Below are 21,476 nucleotides of genomic sequence, written 5' to 3'. Positions count from 1 at the left end.
AGAGGGAGAAGCAGACTCCCCCCCCTGAGCAGGAACCCTGAAGTGGGACTCAATCCCCTGACCTTGGGATCATGACCTGAGCAGAAGGCAGAGGCTTAACCCATGGGATCATGACCTGAGCAGAAGGCAGAGGCTTAACTCACTGAGCCACCAGAGGCACCCCCGTTCTCTCCTTCTCAATGTCAGCAACCATTAAAAGTAGTTGTCATAGGGTGCCTGGGTGGCTCAGTGGGTTAAGCCGCTGCCTTCGGCTCAGGTCATGATCTCAGGGTCCTGGGATCGAGTCCCGCATCAGGCTCTCTGCTCAGCAGGGAGCCTGCTTCCCCCTCTCTCTCTCTGCCTGCTTCTCTATCTACTTGTGATTTCTCTCTGTCAAATAAATAAATAAAATCTTAAAAAAAAAAAGTAGTTGTCATACTTCCACTTCTAAACCGCCCCCCAAAAGTATTTACATTTGTGTCTCCCTACTCTCACAAATGAACAGTAGAGGGAATTTGCATACTTTCTTATTCCTCTCTTCAGCAGGCAAGCCTGCAGTGCGTCACCCCAGAGATCGTCGGAAACATTCTGTGTGTGTAAAATGAGGGCAGCTGTGCTTTTTGCTGTGCTTTCCACCTGATTTTCCACAGCAGTTTCTAGTAAGATAAAACTTGTGAAAAACTGCAAAGTGGTACACAGAACGTGCCTGTTGACTGACTATTAACCCCTTTTGGGGAGAGCCTCAAGAGGCATGCGCCCGAGTTAGCACATTTTGCACAAGAGGAAACAGGCGCACAGAACTGAGAGGACCTGAGCTGAAGGCAGAGGCTTTAACCCGCTGAGCCACCCAAGCGCCCCCAGATACCCATTTTTATAAAGACGAATATTTTAGGGAGCCCTCCACGGGGACAAAGTCACAAAAGGCCCTAAGGTGCAATGAGACAGTCCTCGCCCGGGCAACCACGAACGCCCAGAGTTCCTGGAAGGAGCCCGGGACTGGGCTCTGCGAGCCCCGCGCTCACTCATCCTGGGAAGCTCTACTGGTCCCACTTCGGTCCCAGTCCCGGAAGGCCGGGAGACGCTGCGGAGGCACTGACGAGGGAGGGCCAACGCGGGGCCCCTTGACCTAAAGCTGTCCTGTTTGGCGCCTCGACAGAAGGGACTGACAGACACACTCTGGACTCGAGCAGAAGTCAGGTAAATACCCCGCAGGATAAAGACACCGCGTCCAGGTTTCAAAGGCGAAGTGGCCCTCGTGAGGACCCGTAGGGCCTCCACCCGTGGCGGTTCCGAAACTCTGGTTTAGGGGCGGGGCTGAGGTTTTGCGGGCGGAAGCTCGCGGGAGAAAGGGAGCCGAGCAACGGAAATGACGCTTAGTAGCGCCAATGGGATGGCGCGGGGGCTGGTCTTCCCGCCCCATTGGGTAGGGGCAAGCGGTTTCCGGTAGCGGCGTTCGGGAGGGGTGGCGGAGGTGGGCTGGTGGTGGCGATTTCGTGTCCCGTGACCCCCGGCCTCCCGAGACCTTGCATCCCGGCAGCCACACCAAGATGATGGGCTGTGGGGAGGCACAGCAGGAGCTGGTCGAAGGGGAGGAGGCCGTAGCGGCTCCTGGGCCCCCCCCAGAACCCCGCGTCCCGGAGCCCGGAGCCCCAGTGCCCGAACCTGGCCTGGACTTGAGCCTGAGCTCGCGGTCCGAGACCCCCGAGCAGCCGAGCGGCTGCCCCGGCCGGCGGAAGGGGCGGGCGGACCGGCGGGGCGGGGCCCGCAAGGGGCGGCAGGTGAGCTGGGGGAAGGTCTGGCCGCCAGCCGGCAGACAAGCTCGCGCCCATCTCTTCACCGTCCGGCTCTCTGCTCTCAGGTCCGCTTTCGCTTGGCGCCGCTCTCCCCCGTGCGGTCCGACCCCACGCCGGCCGCCGCAGCACCTAGCGAGAAGCCCGCGGCACCGCAGGACCTGGGGGCGCCCGCGCAGCAGAGCAGCCTGGCATTGAGCCTCGAGTTGCAGGCCGCGCGGGCTGCAGCCGAGGGCCAGTTCGATGCGGCGAAGGCCGTGGAGGAACAGCTGAGAAAGTCGTTCCAGACCCGCTGCGGCCTGGAGGAGAGCGTGGCCGAGGGTGAGAGAGAGAGAGACGCCCGGCGGGGCGCGGGAAGTGGGGCTGAGAGGCGCCGCTCACCTCCGCTCCCCCTGCGGTCTCAGGGCTGAACGTGCCGCGCTCCAAGCGGCTCTTCCGAGACCTGGTGAGCCTGCAGGTGCCCGAGGAACAGGTTCTAAACGCTGCGCTGAGGGAGAAACTGGCGCTGCTGCCACCGCAGGCCCGAGCCCCGCCCCCAAAGGTGAGGGACCTGGGCTTGTTTCCGTGTGGTGCCCCTATCCCCTTCCCGAGTGTAACCTTGCTTTGGGCTCCACTTCCCAACAGGAGCCACCTGGGTCAGGGCCAGACATGACCATCCTTTGTGACCCAGAAACATTGTTTTATGAGTCTCCACACCTGACCCTGGATGGTCTGCCTCCTCTCCGTCTTCAACTCCGGCCCCGCCCTTCAGAGGATACCTTCCTCATGCACCGGACACTGAGGCGCTGGGAAGCGTAGACGTGGAGGCTCCCTGGATTGCTAGTTAATATTTTTGTGTTAAAACTATTTTTCAGAATAAAAAGGTTTTGCTAACAAATGGGACTCTTCTTGGGAGCCTTAAGATGGATGGGGTCAGGCCTCAGGGTGGGAAGCTGTCCCGGAGTCCCGTTTTTGGCCTTTTCGGAACTTGGTAGTGATGGCAGGTTGAGCACACTGTCCCACCTCTTCTTCCCCTGACTTCTGTCTTAGAACCACGTTTGTTCCTTTGCAGTATTTTTTTTTTTTTCTTTTTAAGGTAGTGAAAGCATGCCTGAGAGGGGTTGGGGGAGGAAAGTGGGGGGTAGGAGTGCATTGCAAGTGGGTTCCACACTCTGCTCAGCTGGGTCTGAATCGCAACCCACCGAGCCACTCAGGTGCCCCGCACTACTTAGTTCTGATCACTGGGACATGTGGGTGGGTCTCCTCTGTTGTATACTTCAGGGAGTCCTTCCCTATTTACCTGGCTCAAGGAGCCTGCAAGACAGCTAGCTATTTGCACCCAGTTATTGAAATTCCTTCCTTCCTTTTACCTCTAGGGGCTTTGCTTATTTCGTTTACACCAGATCCAAGAGGGCTCAGTATTTGGTGAATATTCACGGTTCCAGGAACACTTGAGCTGCTTTAGAGTTTCATGTTAATTGCCTATTCATCCAGTTGCACAGCACAAAAAAGGTGGGTGGGTGGTCCCATCAGTAGTGACTTTCTCTAGGTCCGCTTCAGCGCCGCTGTTAATTCTTCTAAAGTTAGCCTTCTGTCCAAAGCTCCCACCAAAAAATTGTCAGTGGTTTTTTGGGGGGAGGGGAGATGGACTCTTTGCTTCAAGTTTCACATAAAAATTCACTTTACACTTTTTCCTGATTAGAGCTCTCTTTGGTTGCGTGTAGATGTGACTAGCATTCAATACTCAGTCTTTCCAACCACCGAAAGATCTGTCTTCTTGAGACTCCAGTTTGGGCAGAGGAAGCACAGGTTCTAACAGGAGGCACCATCCCTTCCCCACTAGATAGAAAGTGCCAGACACAAGTGTGGGGGCCGCTGCCCTAAACATCAAATTTATTGTGCTGTTCTTACATTCCAAACCCAACCCCCCCTCCCGGTGGGGGTCAGCAGAGGGAAGGATTTTCACAGTACCTGCACGCCTCCCTGCCAGACTCCCCCCTCTTAACCCTCAGTCCATCTATCTGTGGTCCGCTGAAATGCAGCTAGGGACAAGGGCTGAGGAGAAACGGAAATCTCCTTTGGAGAACAGGAGGAAGAGGCCAGAGAACTTGATACCCTCCCACCTCCCATACCCTTAGGAGAACAGAGGTCAGCAAACAGTCCATGCCATCCAGCCCGGTGAGCTGGGGGAGAGAGGAAGATGTTGGTGACTCCAGCACAGCTGGGCTTGCTGCTTAGGGTGCCAGACGTGTAGGGAGGAGGCTGGGGCAGCAACATAGGGAAAGCTTTCTTTGCAGATCCATGAAAAGGAAACTCTTTTTTTTTGGAGCCAAAAAGGAAAGACCCTGGGATACTTTCCCTTTCCCCCAGATCCTTAAGAACAGTGGGCAGCTTCTTCACACTTTCTGTTCAGGGGGCCACTTAGTGGCTGGGGGAACGGGCCTTGTGGAACAGGTACACAGAGCGCTGGAAGCCTAAGGAGAGAGTGTGCCATCAGTAGGGCTGGCGGGACTTCCCCACTCCACAGCATCTGCACCCTCTCTGCCGGGACCCACCACCTCACCGACCCTGGCCTCCCACCCTCCCCCAAGTCAGCCAGCCTTACCTCTGGAGGTGTTGTGGGGTGTAGCCACAAGCTCATAGCTGGAGAAGCCCACCTCTGGGGATGTCAGGTACGAACTGAACTGCTCCGGCCTCAGCTGGATTCGATAGTAGTTCTTATAGATTGTTTCCTGGGGAAGAAAGGCAGGGGACCGCTTCAGCTTGCTGGCTTCTCCCCTGGTGTAGAATGATACCCACCCAGGGGACCTCGTTCAGCAAGTACTTCTCTCTCTGCTTCCTCGAGGCCTTTCTTGCCCCAGCTAAAGGAAGGGTATCCCAATATCCACGCGAATCCCAACTCACCGTGAGCGTCTTTCTCTTGCCATAGGACGACCAAGGTTGGGGCTCTAAGACCAGGATGCCCCCCGGATGTAGATGCCGGTAGATGCGGCGGAACATGCGCTTCAGCCCCTCATCTCCCCAGTTCAGATGCACCCATTTGGTGAGGCTGAGGCAGAGCACCACGTCGTACTCGGGGGCTTGGGCCTCCACCAGCTCATCACGATCCAGCACATAGTTACCCTAAGGGCAAGAATGGGGGGCAAAGTCAAGAGAGGCAATGAAAGAACCACTGCCCACCCCCGCCCACCCGCCATCAACCTGCTCTGCAGCCTGTAAGACAGAAAGTCCTAACAGCCTTGCCTCAGCCCTTGGCCACAACCTTCTCTGACACTTGTCAGACTAACTCCCAAACGGTGCCCTCTTGGGTCTCGTTTTCTTGTTTACACCCTCTTGCCCCTGCTTTCTGCTGGTGGTAAGCCAAACGAAAAGGAAGCGTGGAGAATTTTAAATTGAGCAAACTACCCACGAGGTCTCCAAAACTGGGGTGAAACTTTAGAAGAAGAACAGGGGTTCTCCGGAGACGCTGTCCCACCCCACAAACATGAAGCTGAGTGACTCAATGTTCTGCAAAGGGACCTAACCCAGGTTTTGAAAGGGAAGCAACCTGTGCTTCCTTCCCTGGAGTTGTGGCTGGCAGAGTTCCAGGCCCATTTCCTTTCTCAGGGAGAAGTAAAGAACCCCAGCCCTCAGGAAACCTTTTCTAGGTGATACGCTCACGAAGTTCATTCTTGCAGGCTTAACCCAACCCGCCAGCACCAACCGTTCCGGCAGATGGCTGAACTAGAGTGTTCTATGGAGAGCTCTGTGTAGTCAGGGGACAGACACTCTGTGAAGACAGTACCCTCCCCTCCTGCAGAGCACTCTGACTCTTCCCTATCCCACCATCTAGGGTCAACATGAGATGGTCTCCGCCTAGGTCACTTGAGGTCCTGATCACCAACACTCTCAACCAACTGCGGATCTAAGTCCCTATCAAAATTAGTCAGCCACTACCCTATCCCTCCACCCACCCCAAGACATGCCACGTCTGACACCTGTCCCTTCATGCACCTTCATTCAGTGCGTTGGAGGGCAGTTTTCCATCTGGATCAAATCTAGCAAGCAGCAGCAGCCAGCAAGGGAAGGTGGACTGGTCTGGGTTACAGTCCAGGCCGGGAGCAGAGCAAAAGGAGTCAAACCCCATCTTGGGGCCAGTAGTCATGACAAAGGGGCCCAAGTGAGAGGCCCCACCTTTCCAGGTTATAGAAATGGGAGAACCTCAGCAGACATTCACAGACTCAGACCCTTAAGGATCCAGTTCTCCTAGCAGAGTGCATGCATAAATCCCTCTGGGTCTTAACTTTCCTGTCTTGTTCCCATTTAATCTCATCTTCACACCTGGCCCCTATCCCAAGAGCCTTTGGACCCTCTTACCGTGACGAAGACAACATTGTTGGGGAAAACTGATGTGTCCGCTCCATCCAAGGGCACTTGGGGTGCAGCAATGGGACCCCGGCTGGCTGTCAGTGAGGCTGGGAAGCAGCTTCTCTTTCGGACGGTTACGGTCCCTTCCTCACTCTCTGCCCCGGGGTCCCCCTCAGAAGTCTGGGACGGCAGACGCAGCTCCTCAGACAGGTAGTGTCGGATGTTTTGGCGGGCCGAGTGGATGAGGCGGGAATCAATATCCAGGCCCACCATGCGGGATGGACCCCACTTACAGGCAATGCTCAGGGTCAGATGGCCCACATTGCAGCCCAGATCTAGGACGTCCCGACCCCGAAACCACTCAGGCTTCAACACTCGAAGGCGCCCGTCCTCACAGGAAGGATTGCGGTAACCATAGTACTTGCAATAATTCCCATACTGGAACTTGAGCTGCTGCTTTTTGAAGCCCGCTGCAGGTAGTGGGTGGAGGTGGTGATGGTGGTGGTGGTGATGGTGGCGGCCTCCCCCACTCCCTCGGCCCTTTTCCTTGGGACCCTGGCCTCCACCCCTAGCCCCTGCCTCTGACTTGCTGGAAGTCCTGCGACGTTTGCGATGTCGTGAGGAGGAAGACGGGGGTGCAGAGGTAACTGAGGCAGCTGGAGGGGCTGAAAGGGAGCCTGTGGGACCCTGTAGGGCAGATGGAAGGGGAGACACGACCTCATCCCTGCAGTTGATGGCGGTGTTGAGTTCATAGGGCTGGGGGGCATCCCGGTTCTGGCCCCTATGCCGCTGCTGCTGTGTGGTGCCCTCCCCATGGAGTGAGGGAGTGAGGGGGGCTGTGGGGAGCACAGAGTGGCTATCATTCCCTCCAGTTGCCTGCTGCTGCTGGTGGTGCTGTCCCCGGTGTCTATGCCGCTTCCGACCAGTCTTGAGTGGCGATGCCAGAACTACCTGAGCCTCATCAGTGCAAGTATTGAGACTGAGCGGGTCAGTAATATCTTTGGGGATGAGGATTTCCACTGGATCTCGCCCCTTGGCCGGAAGTGGAGATGACTTAGGGGTCTCCGCATTGAGTGCGCGGCTCACTTCCTCATCCAGGAGACTATTCAGGTTCAGTGGATCAAAGATATTACCCCCCAGGAGAAAGTTGGAAGGTAACACAGAATCACAGTCCGAATTAACCCGCCTGCGCCTCTTGAAGGCCGGATGTTTGAAGCCTCCACCACCCCCACCTACGTTACAACTATTTCTCCTCTTGCCCCCGCCTCCCCCAGGGGGCCGGTGGGGCTGATAGCCATTACGGGGTCGAGGAGGGGCAGGGGGGCCCAGTTCTGTTCCGCCCCCTCCCCGTCGCTCCTCCCCCACGTCAGGGAGAGCTGCTCGCCCGTGGGGATCCGACAAGCGGGCCTCCCCATGCGACTGTGCCTGGGGGCCGCCCCCTCGTTGCTGCTGCGACTGGCCTCCCCGAGTGGATGTAGCCCCAGGGTTCTCCTTGCCGGCCCCAGAAGCTGGGGCTCCCGCCGAGTGTGCGCGCGGGCCCGGCCCACGCTGCGTCCCGCCGCAGAGCTCCCCGGAGGCGGCCTCTCGGTGCGGTTGCACCGTGGGGCCGCCCCCTCCGCCCGACTCATCTTTGAGCGGCGGCGGCGGGGCCGGCACCAGAAACGGCTCCTTCTCCGCCGCCATCTCGATCATTTCCTCCCCTTATTCCGTCCCAGAAGAGGGCAACGGGGGGGGGGGGGAACTGGGGGCTTAACCCCCCCTCCCTAGAGCCCGCTCCCTTCCCCCCTTCCCTGGGTGCGCGCGCAGCCCTGCTCTTCTCGCCTAGTCTCGCGCCCAAGCACCTCCCCCGAAGCGCGCCCCACTCGCCCGCGAGACCAAAACAAGATGCCCGCGAGAACCGAACAACTCGAGGTAGCAACCGCGCGTGCGCCGACCCCTTTCTCCTCTACCACTACCGCTTCGCCGCGAGCGCGCACTGCTAGAGCGCGTTCCTTTCGCCCCTGAATCACGCATGCGCACTCCGCCACCACCCTGGTTGCGCGCGCATGAGTACGAACCAACTTAACGGCTCCGGGAGTTTAAATATAGCCCACCTCGGCCCCCCCAAAAGCCCACCACCCCAAACTGACACCCTACTTCCCTTCGCAGCTATGTCCGTCCCTACTGATATCCTTTGTCTCTGCCGCGCGATCCCACCCACCGTAGGCGGGGGACGGGGAGCTGGTGTGAAAAGGTCTCCTTGACACCCGACCCTTGTTCCTGAGGAATGAGTCTCAGCGGTCTCCGCCCGGCTCTAAACCCAGCAACCTCCCTACCCCGCCTCCTTCCTCCCCCTAGCGGGCAGCGCCTGCGCACACCCTTTTGGGCTTGCGCGGGTAGATGCAGCACGTGCTGGAGATGATGCCCCGCCCTCCACCTTAGGGGCGGGGACTGTTACGTCTCTTCCTCAGATTTGGTACACGCAACGTGCGTCAGCACGATCTGGAGGGGGCGTGGCCAAAGGATGGGGGTGGGCCTCATGAATTATTCATAATTCGATCGACCCCCCCCCCTCCTCCTTAGAAAGGCTTCCGAGGGAACGGAGGGGTGAATCTAAAAGTAGAGGAAGGGAAAGAGAGGAGCGTACAGATAGTTTTCCTACGAACTGTTCTCAGTAAAATACCATAAGTCATTGTAACTCACCCCCCTGGGAAATATTCTCTGCTGAACTGAAAAAAAAAAAAAAAAGGCACTAAAACAGCCGATGTTGTCCAACTTCCTCTTCCCCCGAAATGGCCGAGTCGTTTTCTTGCTCCTCCGCGTTACCCCAATCGCGATCACCTGGGGACACCACGCCCTCCTCTCCGCATCCACACCCACAGCCCTGGCACCAGCACCTCCTCCCGCCGCCCGACGCCTGCGCGCGAGCCCCGAGCCCGCCGACTGCGACCAGACGCCCACCACGGCCACCAGTAGCGCTACATTCACTACCACCACCGCCACCTCGCACGCAGGCCCTCCCAAACACACGCTCCCTTCACGCAGCCTTATATAAAAAGGAGTGTGGGCGGGGAAGAGGGTTCGGCCTGCTTTGGGCCCCCTGCTTCGGCCAATGGGGAAGAAGCTATTCGGCGCCCTTTCCACAGGGTGCTAAGGTGCCGCGTTCTCCCTGCCAACAGTGCCTGGGGAGTGGGTCCTGTGGCAGAGAAGAAGGCGGGAGAAGCGAGAGTGGGGTTGCGGATCGTCTCAACTAAAATATCAAGATAGGGCGCGAAGGATCTAAAAGGAAGAACGGGAATCAGGAAACGAAAAGAGGAAGGAAAAGGCCGTCTGGGGTAGAGAGAAAAGTTAGTAAAAGAAAGACGCGCTTCATGAGCGATCAGGCGCTGCTTCTGCCGCCTAAAAAAGTGAGGCCACTGAGGATTATGGGATTTGTAGTTTTACGGGGCATTCGGTTGGAAGATGGCGGAAGTAGCAGCTGCGCAAACGCAGAAGCAGCTTTAACTGCGCATGAGCCCCAGTCCTGGAAGCCTGCCGCTGGGGTGGCAACGCCGCTAGTGCGTGTCTTCATGCCTTTCCTTGGTGGTGGGGGTACTGGGTCGGGGTTGGAGGGTTTTGCAGAATTGCTGCAGTGGCTCATTCTGCTCCTTGCCTTTAGGTCCTCCTTGTTCCAGAAGGTAGCTGGCTCTTCTCCGGCGCTGCCAGTCCTCGCGCCAGTCGCCTGAGGAGTTTTCTCTTCAGGACGACAACGAGCTCTTACCCCTCGTTAGAATCCCTACCGCAAACCTGCCCTCAGCAAACAGACAAAAGTGACCCAATATTGTGCCGGGCGACGACGGGCTGAGCGGGAATGAGGATGCTGTTGGCTCCCCACAGGGTGTGGGGGTGCGGGCGGGCAGCTGAGGGGAAATGATCTCGTGGCGGGGGTTCTTGAGGTGGAAGAGGGGCCAGCAAGCCACTGTTCTATCCACTGAGGGGAGTGAAGGACTTTGGACTCTGTGGCACCTTCGCTCGTTATTGCCGTCCTAGGAGCGAGTTGGTGAGAGAAAAGAGCGAGGAAAATGCGGATCCTCAGAAATTTTTCCCTCTGGGTTCAAAGGCGGAATTAGGGCTTTTACTGTTCCAGACCTCGGCCCCTTGTTGTGAAGGGAGATGGGACAGGGATCTGGCGGGGTTCGTGGCAATGTGCTCTTTTAAGTGAAAACAACCCAGAAAAGCGACTGAGAGGTCGGGAACGGGCACCTTGTGAAAGTGTTGCAGCCGGCAGGTAGCGAGAGTCCGCGTGAAATCAGCGCTCACGAAGGAAAACCAGGATTTTGGTGCTGAGTGGCTGTATCTTTGCCCTCTGAACGAATAAGCTTCAGTGCATCATTAATTTATCTTATTTATTTATTTTTAGGGAGAGGGAACTTTCTTTAAAGATTATTTATTTATTTATTTATTTGACAGAGATGAGGAGTAGGCAGAGAGGCAGGCAGAGAGAGAGAGAGAGAGGAGGAAGCAGGCTCCCCGCTGAGCAGAGAGCCCGATGTGGGGCTCGATCCCAGCACCTGAGATCATGACCTGAGCTGAAGGCAGAGGCTTTAACGTACTGAGCCACCCAGGCGCCCCTCATCCTTAATTTATTGAGAAGATTCTGTACAGGGTTGAGTTCAGGTAGTTACCACAGTAGGTGTCTTGTTACGTACGGGCAGTAAAGGTAGCCGGAATCTTGTTTTTATCTTCTTTCATGAGAAATTATGCTTGCTGAGGGGAGAGGTGGGGAGGAGGAAAGAGTTAACTCCACTATGGTTGTTAATGGGAACATGAAAATAAGCAGGAGTCCAAATGCCATTAAACATTGATGCCAAACGACAATCAGACTCTAGCTTAAAGGAGATTTTAAAGTTTTCCAGGCTCAGTGGAGCCTGTGCAGACTGTGCGTCTAAGGACAATTCTGCAGGGTTTACATGTATTCTCTTAGACCAAAGATTCCAGGAATGATAGAAAGAGGGAATAATTGATAGGAGAGAGGAATTTGTGAGTACTTTCTAAATGGGGGGAAGAGGGTTAAGGGTTTCTGAAAAATACTGACATGACTGAATTGTTACTTAGCTAGATCAGTTCTGAAGCTTATTGGTCTCAGAACCTTCCTATACTTTAGAAGTTATGAAGGATTCCAAAGATTGGTTTATAGCTACATGTATGTCTTTTACATCTATTGGTATAAATATATTAGAACTTGAACTGAGAACATTTAAATTATTTAACTTTAACTATGTTATAATTAATAATCATGTGTTTACATAAATTACATTTTATAAAAAGATTTTATTTATTTGTTTGACACACAGATCACAAGTAGGCAGAGAGGCAGGCAGAGAGAGAGGGGAAGCAGGCTCCCCGATGAGTAGGGAGCCTGATGCGGGGCTTGACCCCAGGACCCTGGGATCATGACCTGAGCTGAAGGCAGAGGCTTTAACCCACTAAGCCACCCAGGCACCCCATAAATGACACTTTTATGAAAAACATATTTTCCCGAATGAAATTTAGTGTGAAGAAGGGTGGTGGTTTACATTTTTGCAAGTCTCTTTCATGTCTGGCTTAGTAGTAGACAGCTAGGTTTTTATTTGTTTCTGAATTCAATCTGTTATGATATCTTGTTTTGGTTGAAGTGTATGAGAAAATCCATCCTAACATGGATTAGTAGTTGGAAAGGGGAGAGGACCCCCAGGGGTCTTTGGATCACACTTTGAGAACTGCTGAAGGAGATGATTTCATCTTAAAATCACCATCATGATGTTTAGTGTTTTTTTTTTTTTAAGATTTTATTTATTTGACACAGAGAGAGAAACCACAAGTAGGCAGAGAGGCAGGCAGAGAGAGAGAGTGGAGGAAGCAGGCTCCCTGTGGAGCAGAGAGCCCGACATGGGGCTCGATCCCAGGATCCTGGGATCATGACCTGAGCGGAAGGCAGAGGCTTTAACCCACTGAGCCACCCAAGCGCCCCATGTTTAGTGTTTTTTTAAAAAAAGATTTTATTTATGTATTTGACACACACAGAGATCACAAGTAGGCAGACAGGCAGGCAGAGAGGGGTGGAGAAAGCCGGCTCCCCGCCAAGCAGAGAGCCTGAGGTGGGGCTCCATCCTAGGAGCCTGAGATCATGACCCGAGCCAAAGGCAGAGGCTCAACCCACTGAGCCACCCAGGCACCCCATGATGTTTAGTGTTTTAAGTGAAAGAAAACTTACTATTTTGGGGAACACTTCATTCACCATCTTTTGGTTCCCTTCATTTTTTATTTCCAAGTTCTATTCCACATTTTCACACTTCTTATGTTGAGTGGATAGGATCTGATTAGTGGAATTTTATTTTACTTCCATACTTAAAGCTCTATTGGATCCCTGTCTCCCAATCTGAGGTGAAAACAGAAACGAAACAAAACCCAAAAAGCCTTCAGATGTTATTCCTGGCTCCAGAGCCCCTGGTCATTTAGTAGCTGGTCAGATGAAAGTTGGTGGTATTTTGTGTATTTTTTAACTATCTGTTTTTTTTAAAAAAATTTTCTCTCTCTGCACTACATTTTAATATTTCTTATTGTGGAAGAAGAAAATTCATCTGAAACAGAGGAACAGAGACTTAAGTTGTCTGAGAGGGACTTCTTGGCTTTCCTCTCTCTGTTGATCAGGTTAGATATTTTTTTTAAAAGTAATGTTTTTTCATCAACCACACTCTAGATTAAGGGGAATTAACAACCCCTGGGCAGCAGCTCTTTCTGCCCATGGGTTCTGTCCCTGTGCTTTAATAAACCACCATTCTTCACCAAAAAAAAAAAGATTATGGAGAATTATTATATAATACTGCTTTTAAATTTACTGTATCTTATTAACAGTGATCCATGATTTTAGACAGTTGGTTGGGGCGCCAGTAACACACTTTGGCCTAGAGAGGGCAGTATAGGTTTAGGTAATGATTTGAACCTAAGTGCTGGAAAATTTTGCATTTTTAGGTGGATCAAAACACTCTATTTAAAGAATTTGGAATTTAAAAAATTACTTTTATTGTGGTAACATTGGCATATAATAAAATGCTAGAAATATGCAAGGGGTACAGTAAAAATCTCTCTTCTACCCCCAGCCACTGAGTTCTGTTTCATAGAGACATTTTTGTCAGCTGCTTGTGTATTCTTCCAGAGACAGTTTATGGATATACAAGCATATTATGTAAATGCACATTTTAAAAAATCAAATGTTGTCATCTCAAATACACTAATTTTCATTTTGCTTTCCCCATTTAGTATAGCTCACCTTGTAATTTATATTACCTTCATAGGGACTTTTCATGATCTTTTTTGGAATTCTGGAATCTGGGAGAAGTGTTTGTCATTTGTGGTCAAATTAATATTCATTTTACAGCCTATCAGTTTCTAGCTTCTATGTAGAATTATCAAGAAAGAAGACCAATTTTCTGTAGTACTTCTCCCCCGATTTCCCGCTTGCCTTTTTTTCTTAGAGTAAATAGACTTAGGGGCTGGTGGTGATGAGTTAAGATGGAAATAGTGAGGAAATGTGCTCCTTGATACAAAAGAAAAGTAGTTGCTACAGAACTGCACACCTGAATTATTCACATTTACGAAGTAAGACAAGGAACAAAAAAATAACCAAAGATAATTTGAAAATACACTTAGCCATTTTGTACACATACTAAGTCAGGCCCCTAATATCTTTTTTTTTTTTAAAGTTTTTACTTATTTATTTGATAGAGAGATCACAGGTAGGCAGAGAGGCAGACAGAGAGAGAGGGGGAAGCAGGCTCCCCGCTGGGCAAAGAGCCTGATGTGGGGCTCTATCCCAGGACCCAGGGACCATGACCAGAGCCTAAGTCAGAGGCTTAACCCATTGAGCCACCCAGGTGCCCCTACCCAATATCTTTTGAATTTATCTTGGGATCTAGGGGGAGGAACTCCATACCCTGATCAACTGATTGTTCACTATAATTTGGTCATTTGATGGTCTTAAAACAGTCAAATCCTTTAAAGGGTTGTGTATATATCTTTTATAGAAGATCCATTTAATGCTGCTTTTGGGTCTTTTTATATTGGGAGATGACATAGTTGGAAGATTGAGTTTTAGGTCCAGGGCCTTCAAGTTACTTAAAACCAACAGTGAGAAATGAGATCATTGAGCAGAATAGATGTGTTATTAGTAGAATTTAGAGGAAAAGGCCTGGGTTCATCTTGGCTCTACCATGTATTAACACTGAGGCTTTGGGCAAATCACTTAATTGCATTTTTCTTATTTCTTCCATCTGTAAAAAAGGGGAGCTGGCACTTTGTGACCTCTGTAAACCCACCCAGAGCTACAAATAAAAATAAGAACGGCTTACATGTGTTAAGCCTAAAGAAAACTGGGTGGAAGGGTTATAAGAAGTTTAGGCTGATAAAACTAAGGACATTTTTCTTCTAATTGCTGTGTAGAAATAGTCTCAATAGTGTCGCCCTCGGCCCGCAAGGACGACAATGCACCAGAAAGTTCATTGTATACTTGCAGCCTACTTTGCTAGCAGTGAGCCAAGCACCTTCTTATAATGGTGGGGACTTTCCTGGCCGGAGGCAGTCCCCGACACAATAGTGAAAAGCAAATTGGAAAATAATGTACAAATTACTGCAATGTTACAAGATGAGTCTTGGCACTCTGCTAGACAGCAAATGGCTTACGGCTGTGTGCAGATACTGATCTCTTTAGCCTTTGATATGGCTGGAGGTCCCCCTACTCCCAACCCTCAGTTGTCTATGGCTGTGAAAAGCCTGATCCTTTTACTCCAGAATATCTGAGATACAATTTTCGGGGTATTTCAGTGTGTATTTTTAATAGATGCTTTCTATGTGTGCTGTGATATTAAAATGGGTTTGAAGCACTGAATTAGACTGTTGGGATATAGCATGCTGTAGATAATAGTGCAAACTTTAACATCAGGTGGGTTCAAATCAATTATCACCTATCAATTACCTATTATGTCTAAATCCCCTAAGCCTCAATTTCTCAAGGGTAAAAAAGTACAGATTTCATAAATTTAAATTTATAAAATTTATATATGTCATCTTATTTAAGTAAGATTAAATCTTATTTATTAAATAAGACTAAATCTTATTTAAATAAGATGACATATGTTAAGGGTAAAGAATATAGCTGGTGCTCAGTAAGTGTCATCTATTATTATTAGTCACAATTTTGGTAGTGATAACGAAGCATACTGATGTAGTATACAACACCTGAGAAGATGGCTGTAGGATATAGATTGAAGGTGTTAGATTCCTATTACTAGCTTCCCTGGGGACCTCTGCTGGTTGCCAAATATTTTTGAGCCATGAATCGAGAGAGATTGCTAGAATTCAGCACGATGGAAAATTTATTGGACTAGGAGATCTAAGTAAAGGGCATATAAAGAGTATAGTGATGTTAAAAAGGGGGGTTTCCTATGCATAGGGACCTCTGAATTAGGTCAGAGAATTGCCAGATTATTTGTGTGTTAAGTATTTAGGAGAACCTTGTGAGATGAGTTTATGCTAATGAAGAAAACTCTAGCTAATTTTTTTTCCTTGGTGTCTAGTGTAACTTCCTTGTTCCTGCTTCTCCTGCCAGTACAAGTCTTTCATTTCGTACAGCTTCTTTGAGCTACTTTGTATCTTTTAGATCAGATGCTGCCTAATTCACAAAGTTGTATAAAGCCAATAAGATCTTCAAAATTTCCTCAGTAAATTTTTTTTAAAGATTTTATTTATTTATTTGACAGAGAGAGAGAGAGAGAGAGATCTATCACAAGTAGGCAGAGAGGCAGGCAGAGGGGGAGGGGGAAGCAGGCTCACTGCTGAGCAGAGAGCCTCATGCGGGGCTCGATCCCAGGAGTCTGAGATTATGACCTGAGCTGAAGGCAGAAGCTTAACCCACTGAGCCACCCAGGCACCCCTGAATTTTTTTTTTTTTTAATGCATTGCTACCATTATCATTTCCACTGTTGACTAGTGCCTGCCTTATGTTGGACATGACTCTAGGCACTTAAAACACTAGGGATCGTTGTTTATCTTTAAAACAGTAACTCTCATTATCCTCTGGCATGTGATTGGCACTGAAAAGGCAGAAGTATAGTCAAGAGGGCAGAAAATGTAGTTCAGGAGTCCCAGGCACAGAGCCTGAGCCCAAGAAGACAGAGAGAAGAACGTTGAAAATCATGTTCAATTGGAATTCTAGCAGTTGCTTTCCTTTTTCTAACAGAGGCACAAACAAAGCGTAGCTTCTGAGCTGAATAATGACATCGTTGCAAAGCAAAGAAGGTGAGTCCAGAGTAGAGGAGGTTCACATTTTGTACGTTTCTCTCAGTTTTCCCTTTTTCCTCTGTCTTTGGTCGTCTCGAGGCCCTTCCCACCAAAGGGAAGCTCAGTCCATATATAGTTTGCAGGCACTTTAACAAAGTGCCTGCAAACTATATATATATATATATATAAGTTTTCTAGAAACTTTGAGTGAAATGTATGTGACTTAGAAGCAGTCCAGCTCAGGAAATGTAGGAGCTCATAGGGAAACAAAAGACATTTTAATATCTAGAACACAAATTTGAATGTGGTAAATGTCACCAGAGAGGCATGAAGTGTTGTGGAAACTCAGAAGATAAAGATATTACTTATACCTGGGAGGGTCAGTGTAATTTTCGCTGTAGTAGTTTGTTTTCTTTTTCTCCCAATCTTTCTAATCTCCCATAAAATTCTGTTTTAAGTTAAAATGAGCAAATTTTTAAAAATTCCTTTTGAATAACTCATCTTCTTGCATGTGGATATTTGTCGCCTTTGAACTACTCAGTAGTTCCTAAACTTGGCATCAGAATAATCTAGACGGTCTTGTAAAAACAACAGATTCTGATGCCTCATTCCCAACTATTTCATCTGAATCTCGGGGTGGGGGCGGTGGTGGGGTGGGGTGGGAGAGGAGGGGCCTGGTAATCTGATTATGTTAAAAGCTCTCCTGATAATTAGGACAAGCCCAGTCAATGGGCAGTGCAAACACTTTCTGTGTTAGACTCTATATTTCATAAATCCCATTGGATAATCAAATTTCTTTCAGCATGTGGGAAGGGGCCAAAGAAAACCTTTGCCCCACCTGCGCCCAAATTGCATAGCCTGATGTGCTATAGCCCTAAACCACCCAAAGAGGACACTGTGGGGATCAGTTCCCCAAAGGCCAGGTTAGAGAAGAAGGAAGAGAAAGCAACCACAGAAAATGGTCCAAGCAGTGGCCAGGAGAATAAAGGAAAACCTCAAGACAAGCAAGTAGAGAAGAAAGAAAAGGTATCAGTCTCATTGATGGGCTCTAGTGGGACAGTTTCGCCTAGATATCCAGACCAGACAATCTTTTATGTAGGGGAACTTGCAGTTTCTTATTCCTTTCTTGGGGCTTCTATTTTCTTCTCAAAGAGGTAGAATAAGAAATCTTGATGAAAGCCTTTAGCTTGAAATAATGGTAGGGGTTGAGATGGGTTGGAGGTAAGAGTAGAAGTGGTGAGAGACTTTACAAACTTTTCCTTTGCTTTGACTCCTTTATTCTCAGGAAATCTGGGGTAGAGTTTATAGAATCCTTAGGGACATTGACTTCATGCTTGCAACCTTGCAAACTTACTGCCTCATATAAAGGAGTCTTCCCTGACTTGTTGTCAGAGAGGAAGCCTGGGGAAAGATGAGTGGGTTTCCTCCTCTGCCCTTGTCTCTGCAGGAAAGATCAAGTCTCACCAGTGCAGAATTTGAGGAGATTGTCCAGATTGTGCTACGGAAGTCCCTCCAGGAGTGCTTGGGTATGGCTTATAGTAAGAGAAGAATTTCAGTTAGACTGTTATCTGAGGGGTAGAGTAAGTTGACAGCTTTTCTCCTTCCCTCCAGTTTCCTAAGTAAGGAAATACTAGATGGGCGTTGAAATATTTTTAAATAGTTCATCTTCTATCAACAGGACTATAGCTAAACCACCTTAGACAGGAGGTGTAGGCTCTTAGAAAAGTGAGCTACCTTGACTTGAATATAAATACAGTCTCAGATTTTTTAAAAAATGTAACTTAAATTCCTTTTTACATGTTTACAATCTACTTAGAAAAGATAATTTGTATTTCTCAGATTGGAAGAATTTAGTTTCCATCTACTCTTGTATATTTCTGTTTCCAATACAGTTTTAACACATGCTCAGGGATTTGACTTTTGGAATAAAGAACTCTGTAGTAGGCCTTGAGCACTTCACCATATGACCTGAGGAGAAGGGGAAGGGGAATAGTCTGACATTTTTAGCTATTCTTAGATGTACTTCTTCTTTTCTTTTCTTTTTCTTTTTTTAAGATTTTATTTATTTATTTGACACAAAGAGAGATCACAAGTAGGCAGAGAGGCAGGCGGGGGTGGGGGTGGGGGTGGGGTGGAGCAGGCTCCCTGCTGAGCAGAAAGCCTGATGCAGGGCTCTATCCCAGGACCCTGAGATCATGACCTGAGCTGAAGGCAGAGGCTTAACCCACTGAGCCACCCAGATGCCCCAGATGTACTTCTATTCTTAGACAAAGTTTCAGGAACAAATTATATAAAACACAATATGTAAAATTTCTGGTCTGTACACAAAATAAAATTGACATTACCTGGCTATCCCTGGAAAGGCTTGCTGAAAGATACAGATTTGTAGTTTTTTTTTTTTTTTAAAGATTTTATTTATTTATTTATTTATTTGACAGAGAGAGAGATCACAAGTAGGCAGAGAGGCAGGCAGAGAGAGAGAGAGGAGGAAGCAGGCCCCCTGCCGAGCAGAGAGCCCGATGCAGGACTCGATCCCAGGACTCTGAGATCATGACCTGAGCCGAAGGCAGCGGCTTAGCCCACTGAGCCACCCAGGCGCCCCAGATTTGTAGTTTTTTCCTGAGAATTTAAAGGCTTTAAGTTCGTGATATGACAAAACCCCAGAGGTGGAGTCTTCCAGATATCAGTGGAAGACATTTTAGTGGAAGGCTGCTGTTTGGAAATAACGGAGTCAGTATTTTCTTAATTGCTTCTCTGCTTATAGAATTTTGTTTTGGGAGAGATGGAATCTAGCCTTGATTTTACAGAGACTTCCTGTGCCCAGCCCATAAGATGCACCCAGTTAGACAAGGAACCAGGAATTGCTTCTTCTACTGAAAATGATAATGCTGATGGGTAAGTTTATCCCAGTGAGGCAAGTTGCTCACAGGGTGCACTTAGCATTGGCACATGGTTATCTGGCTGTCTAGTCATTCTCGTATCTCTATGGATTTCTCTCAGCTCAGAGGAGATACCTGTTTGAATTGGGAAAAATAGGCAAGTAGATGGGTAACATGACCTCAGGAGGCCTTAGAGAGCCTGGGATTCTTATATCATCCTTTTACCCTTGGGTTCTTTTCAAAAGGAGGATATGACAAATTCCTCCTTTTTTGCCTTTCCATTAAAGAAAAAAAATATTATTTTCAGAGACAGGGTAATGGTACCTCATATTCTAGAGATTTCAGCCACTAAGGAAGCTGGAGTAAGCTCTGTGATAAAGACATCTAAGCCAGGCCAGCCAGATCCTGTCCCCTCTGAGAAGAAATTCAACAGAACTTCCCTAAGCAAAGGAAAGAAGGGAGCCCGTAAGTATAGTCAGATGTACTTTGACATCTGGCTCAAGAACCTATGGCATGGAATCAGGGAATGGGATGGTGGGCAGGCAGAGAATCTTCAGCCCAGGACTTGAAACTATCAGGCTATGATTCCTTTTCCATTATTTCACCGGCCCTTACTATCTACAGAGATTGTCCTCATCTCCCTCCCCTACAGTGTTTTGTTTTGTCTTCCCAGAAGATGACAAAATGGAAAAGGCCCAAAGTACACACGAGCAGAGACAGAAGGACCAACTGAAAAAACCAGTTCAAGATGATTCTAAGACCAGGAACCAACAAAAGGGAGAAGGCAGTGGTTTTGGTGAGCTCATCATGATTTGGAAAACATACCTGGGCTTGAAAATCGAAGATAGAGATGGAGAGAGGCAAGGATTAGTTTGCTGCAGGAACTTCTGCAAAGACTGTAATTTAACTCTCACAGCTACTTGTCAGGGATATCCACTGTGGAAGAGAAAGATTTCATTAATTCAGTTATTCAGCCATATAATCCGTAGTTGTTGGGTGCTTACTGTATACCAGGAATTTGAGGAGGTGCTGAATGAACTCAGAAGAAATTGTTCTACGCCTGTCGGAAGGCAAACAAGAAAGCTGCAAGTCGGGAGTAGATCTGGAAAAGTTTCCATGAAAAGATACTGTTTGAGCCATATGTCAGAATTATAATTTAGTCAGGTGAACTGAGGTGGGGTTGGGAGTCAGAGTGATATTTATTGGCAGAGTTATGGAGGAGAGCTAATTGTTGTAGCTTTTGGGTGTGTGTGTGTGGGGGTAGGAAGTTGTAGGGGGAGATAAGGCTAGAGGCATGTAAGGGCCAGATCATAAAGGGTTTTACATATCAGGCTAAGGAATCTGAATTTTATTTTAAAAGTAAAGAGGAACCACTGGCATTAAATAGGGAAAACTTGGTAAGATTTAGTATTTTAGAAAGCTCACCCTGCCACACAACTAGACCCGTAGAAATAGTGATCCAAGGGAGGAAGATAGACAGTAGCAGTGAAGAGGAAGAGACAAAGTTGGGATTTTTAGGAGGAAAGATCAGTAGGATATGGTTACCAATTAGATCTGGGAGGTGAGGAAGAGTGAAGTCTTCAGGATGATCCTGTTTTCTGACCTGAGTGGCTGAAAGAACCATCATTTGAAATGGAGGCTATAGAAGAAAGAGCACATTTCAGATGGTGAATTCAGCTTTGGACAAGTTAGGGGGGTCTGTGATGAGCTTTAGCATCCGAGAAAGAGGTCTGGGCCAGGAATACAGGTTTGGGAATCTGGATGAATTCTAAGATGAAGACATGGAGTGCAAAGAGAAAAGTGACAGGGAGAAACCCCATAATTTTTAGGTGGAACATAACGTTTGGGCTTGAGCAGAGAATGAGCTGCATGGGGAGAAAATGAAGAACTAAGAGAAAACTTTTGGAGGTAGAAGGAAGTCTAGGAGAATATGACATCACAGAAGCCAGGGGAGGAGAGAATTTCAAGAAAGAAGGAGTGTTTATCCTTGTCCAGTGCTGCTACAGACACATCAAAGAGGATAAAGATTTGAAAATGCTCAGTGATATTATAATTAGGACATTACTAGGGTCTTGACTAGACCACCCATATGGGTTGGTGAGGCTGAATTGCCAGTTTAGTTAGTTGAAGAATAAGTACTTTTTCAATTAGTTGAGATGTGAAAACCAGAATAAAGAAAATGGTAAATAGAGGGGAGTGGATAGAGTTGAGGGAAGGTTTTTCTTTTTCT

General features: G+C 48.7%; 3 protein-coding genes across 11 annotated transcripts in view; 2 read left to right on the top strand and 1 right to left on the bottom strand.

Moving 5' to 3' along the window:
- Positions 1–1,399: 1,399 nt before the first annotated feature.
- PPP1R35 (protein phosphatase 1 regulatory subunit 35) lies at positions 1,400–2,646 on the top strand. Its single transcript, XM_082712923.1, has 4 exons — positions 1,400–1,757; positions 1,838–2,090; positions 2,174–2,310; positions 2,394–2,646. Exons 1-4 carry the CDS (start codon positions 1,527–1,529, stop codon positions 2,565–2,567), a joined length of 795 nt encoding a protein of 264 aa, XP_082569049.1. The 5' UTR covers positions 1,400–1,526; the 3' UTR covers positions 2,568–2,646.
- Positions 2,647–3,612: 966 nt separating this feature from the next.
- MEPCE (methylphosphate capping enzyme) lies at positions 3,613–9,097 on the bottom strand. 3 transcript variants are annotated; one of them, XM_082712854.1, is made up of 5 exons: positions 8,778–9,097; positions 6,105–6,782; positions 4,653–4,871; positions 4,354–4,480; positions 3,613–4,222 (listed from the first exon to the last, which is right to left on the bottom strand). In XM_082712854.1, exons 2-5 carry the CDS (start codon positions 6,366–6,368, stop codon positions 4,170–4,172), a joined length of 663 nt encoding a protein of 220 aa, XP_082568980.1. In that variant the 5' UTR covers positions 6,369–6,782; positions 8,778–9,097; the 3' UTR covers positions 3,613–4,169. The 3 variants fall into 3 exon arrangements, with proteins under 3 accessions (XP_082568980.1, XP_082568981.1, XP_082568979.1); XM_082712855.1 differs by lacking the exon at positions 8,778–9,097 and adding an exon at positions 8,296–8,771; XM_082712853.1 differs by lacking the exon at positions 8,778–9,097 and having other exon boundaries at positions 6,105–8,771.
- A 28-nt stretch (positions 9,098–9,125) lies between these two features.
- ZCWPW1 (zinc finger CW-type and PWWP domain containing 1) overlaps positions 9,126–21,476 on the top strand; it is a 33,314-nt gene continuing 20,963 nt past the window's right edge. For 3 of the 7 annotated variants that reach the window (XM_082712873.1, XM_082712872.1, XM_082712868.1), the window contains exons 1-7: positions 9,126–9,631; positions 16,327–16,385; positions 17,170–17,393; positions 17,815–17,893; positions 19,175–19,262; positions 19,554–19,711; positions 19,920–20,042. In XM_082712873.1, coding sequence (XP_082568999.1) covers positions 16,361–16,385; positions 17,170–17,393; positions 17,815–17,893; positions 19,175–19,262; positions 19,554–19,711; positions 19,920–20,042 — 697 coding nt within the window. In that variant the 5' untranslated portion in view covers positions 9,126–9,631; positions 16,327–16,360. Of the gene's footprint in view, positions 9,632–12,661; positions 12,744–16,326; positions 16,386–17,169; positions 17,394–17,814; positions 17,894–19,174; positions 19,263–19,553; positions 19,712–19,919; positions 20,043–21,476 lie in introns of all 7 variants that reach the window. The other 4 variants (XM_082712870.1, XM_082712869.1, XM_082712871.1 and 1 more) reach the window with 4 other exon arrangements.

This window comes from Mustela nivalis, assembly GCF_964662115.1.
Source record: "Mustela nivalis genome assembly, chromosome: 19".
Lineage (NCBI taxonomy): Eukaryota > Metazoa > Chordata > Mammalia > Carnivora > Mustelidae > Mustela > Mustela nivalis.
This window is presented reverse-complemented; position numbering and strand designations above follow the sequence as displayed.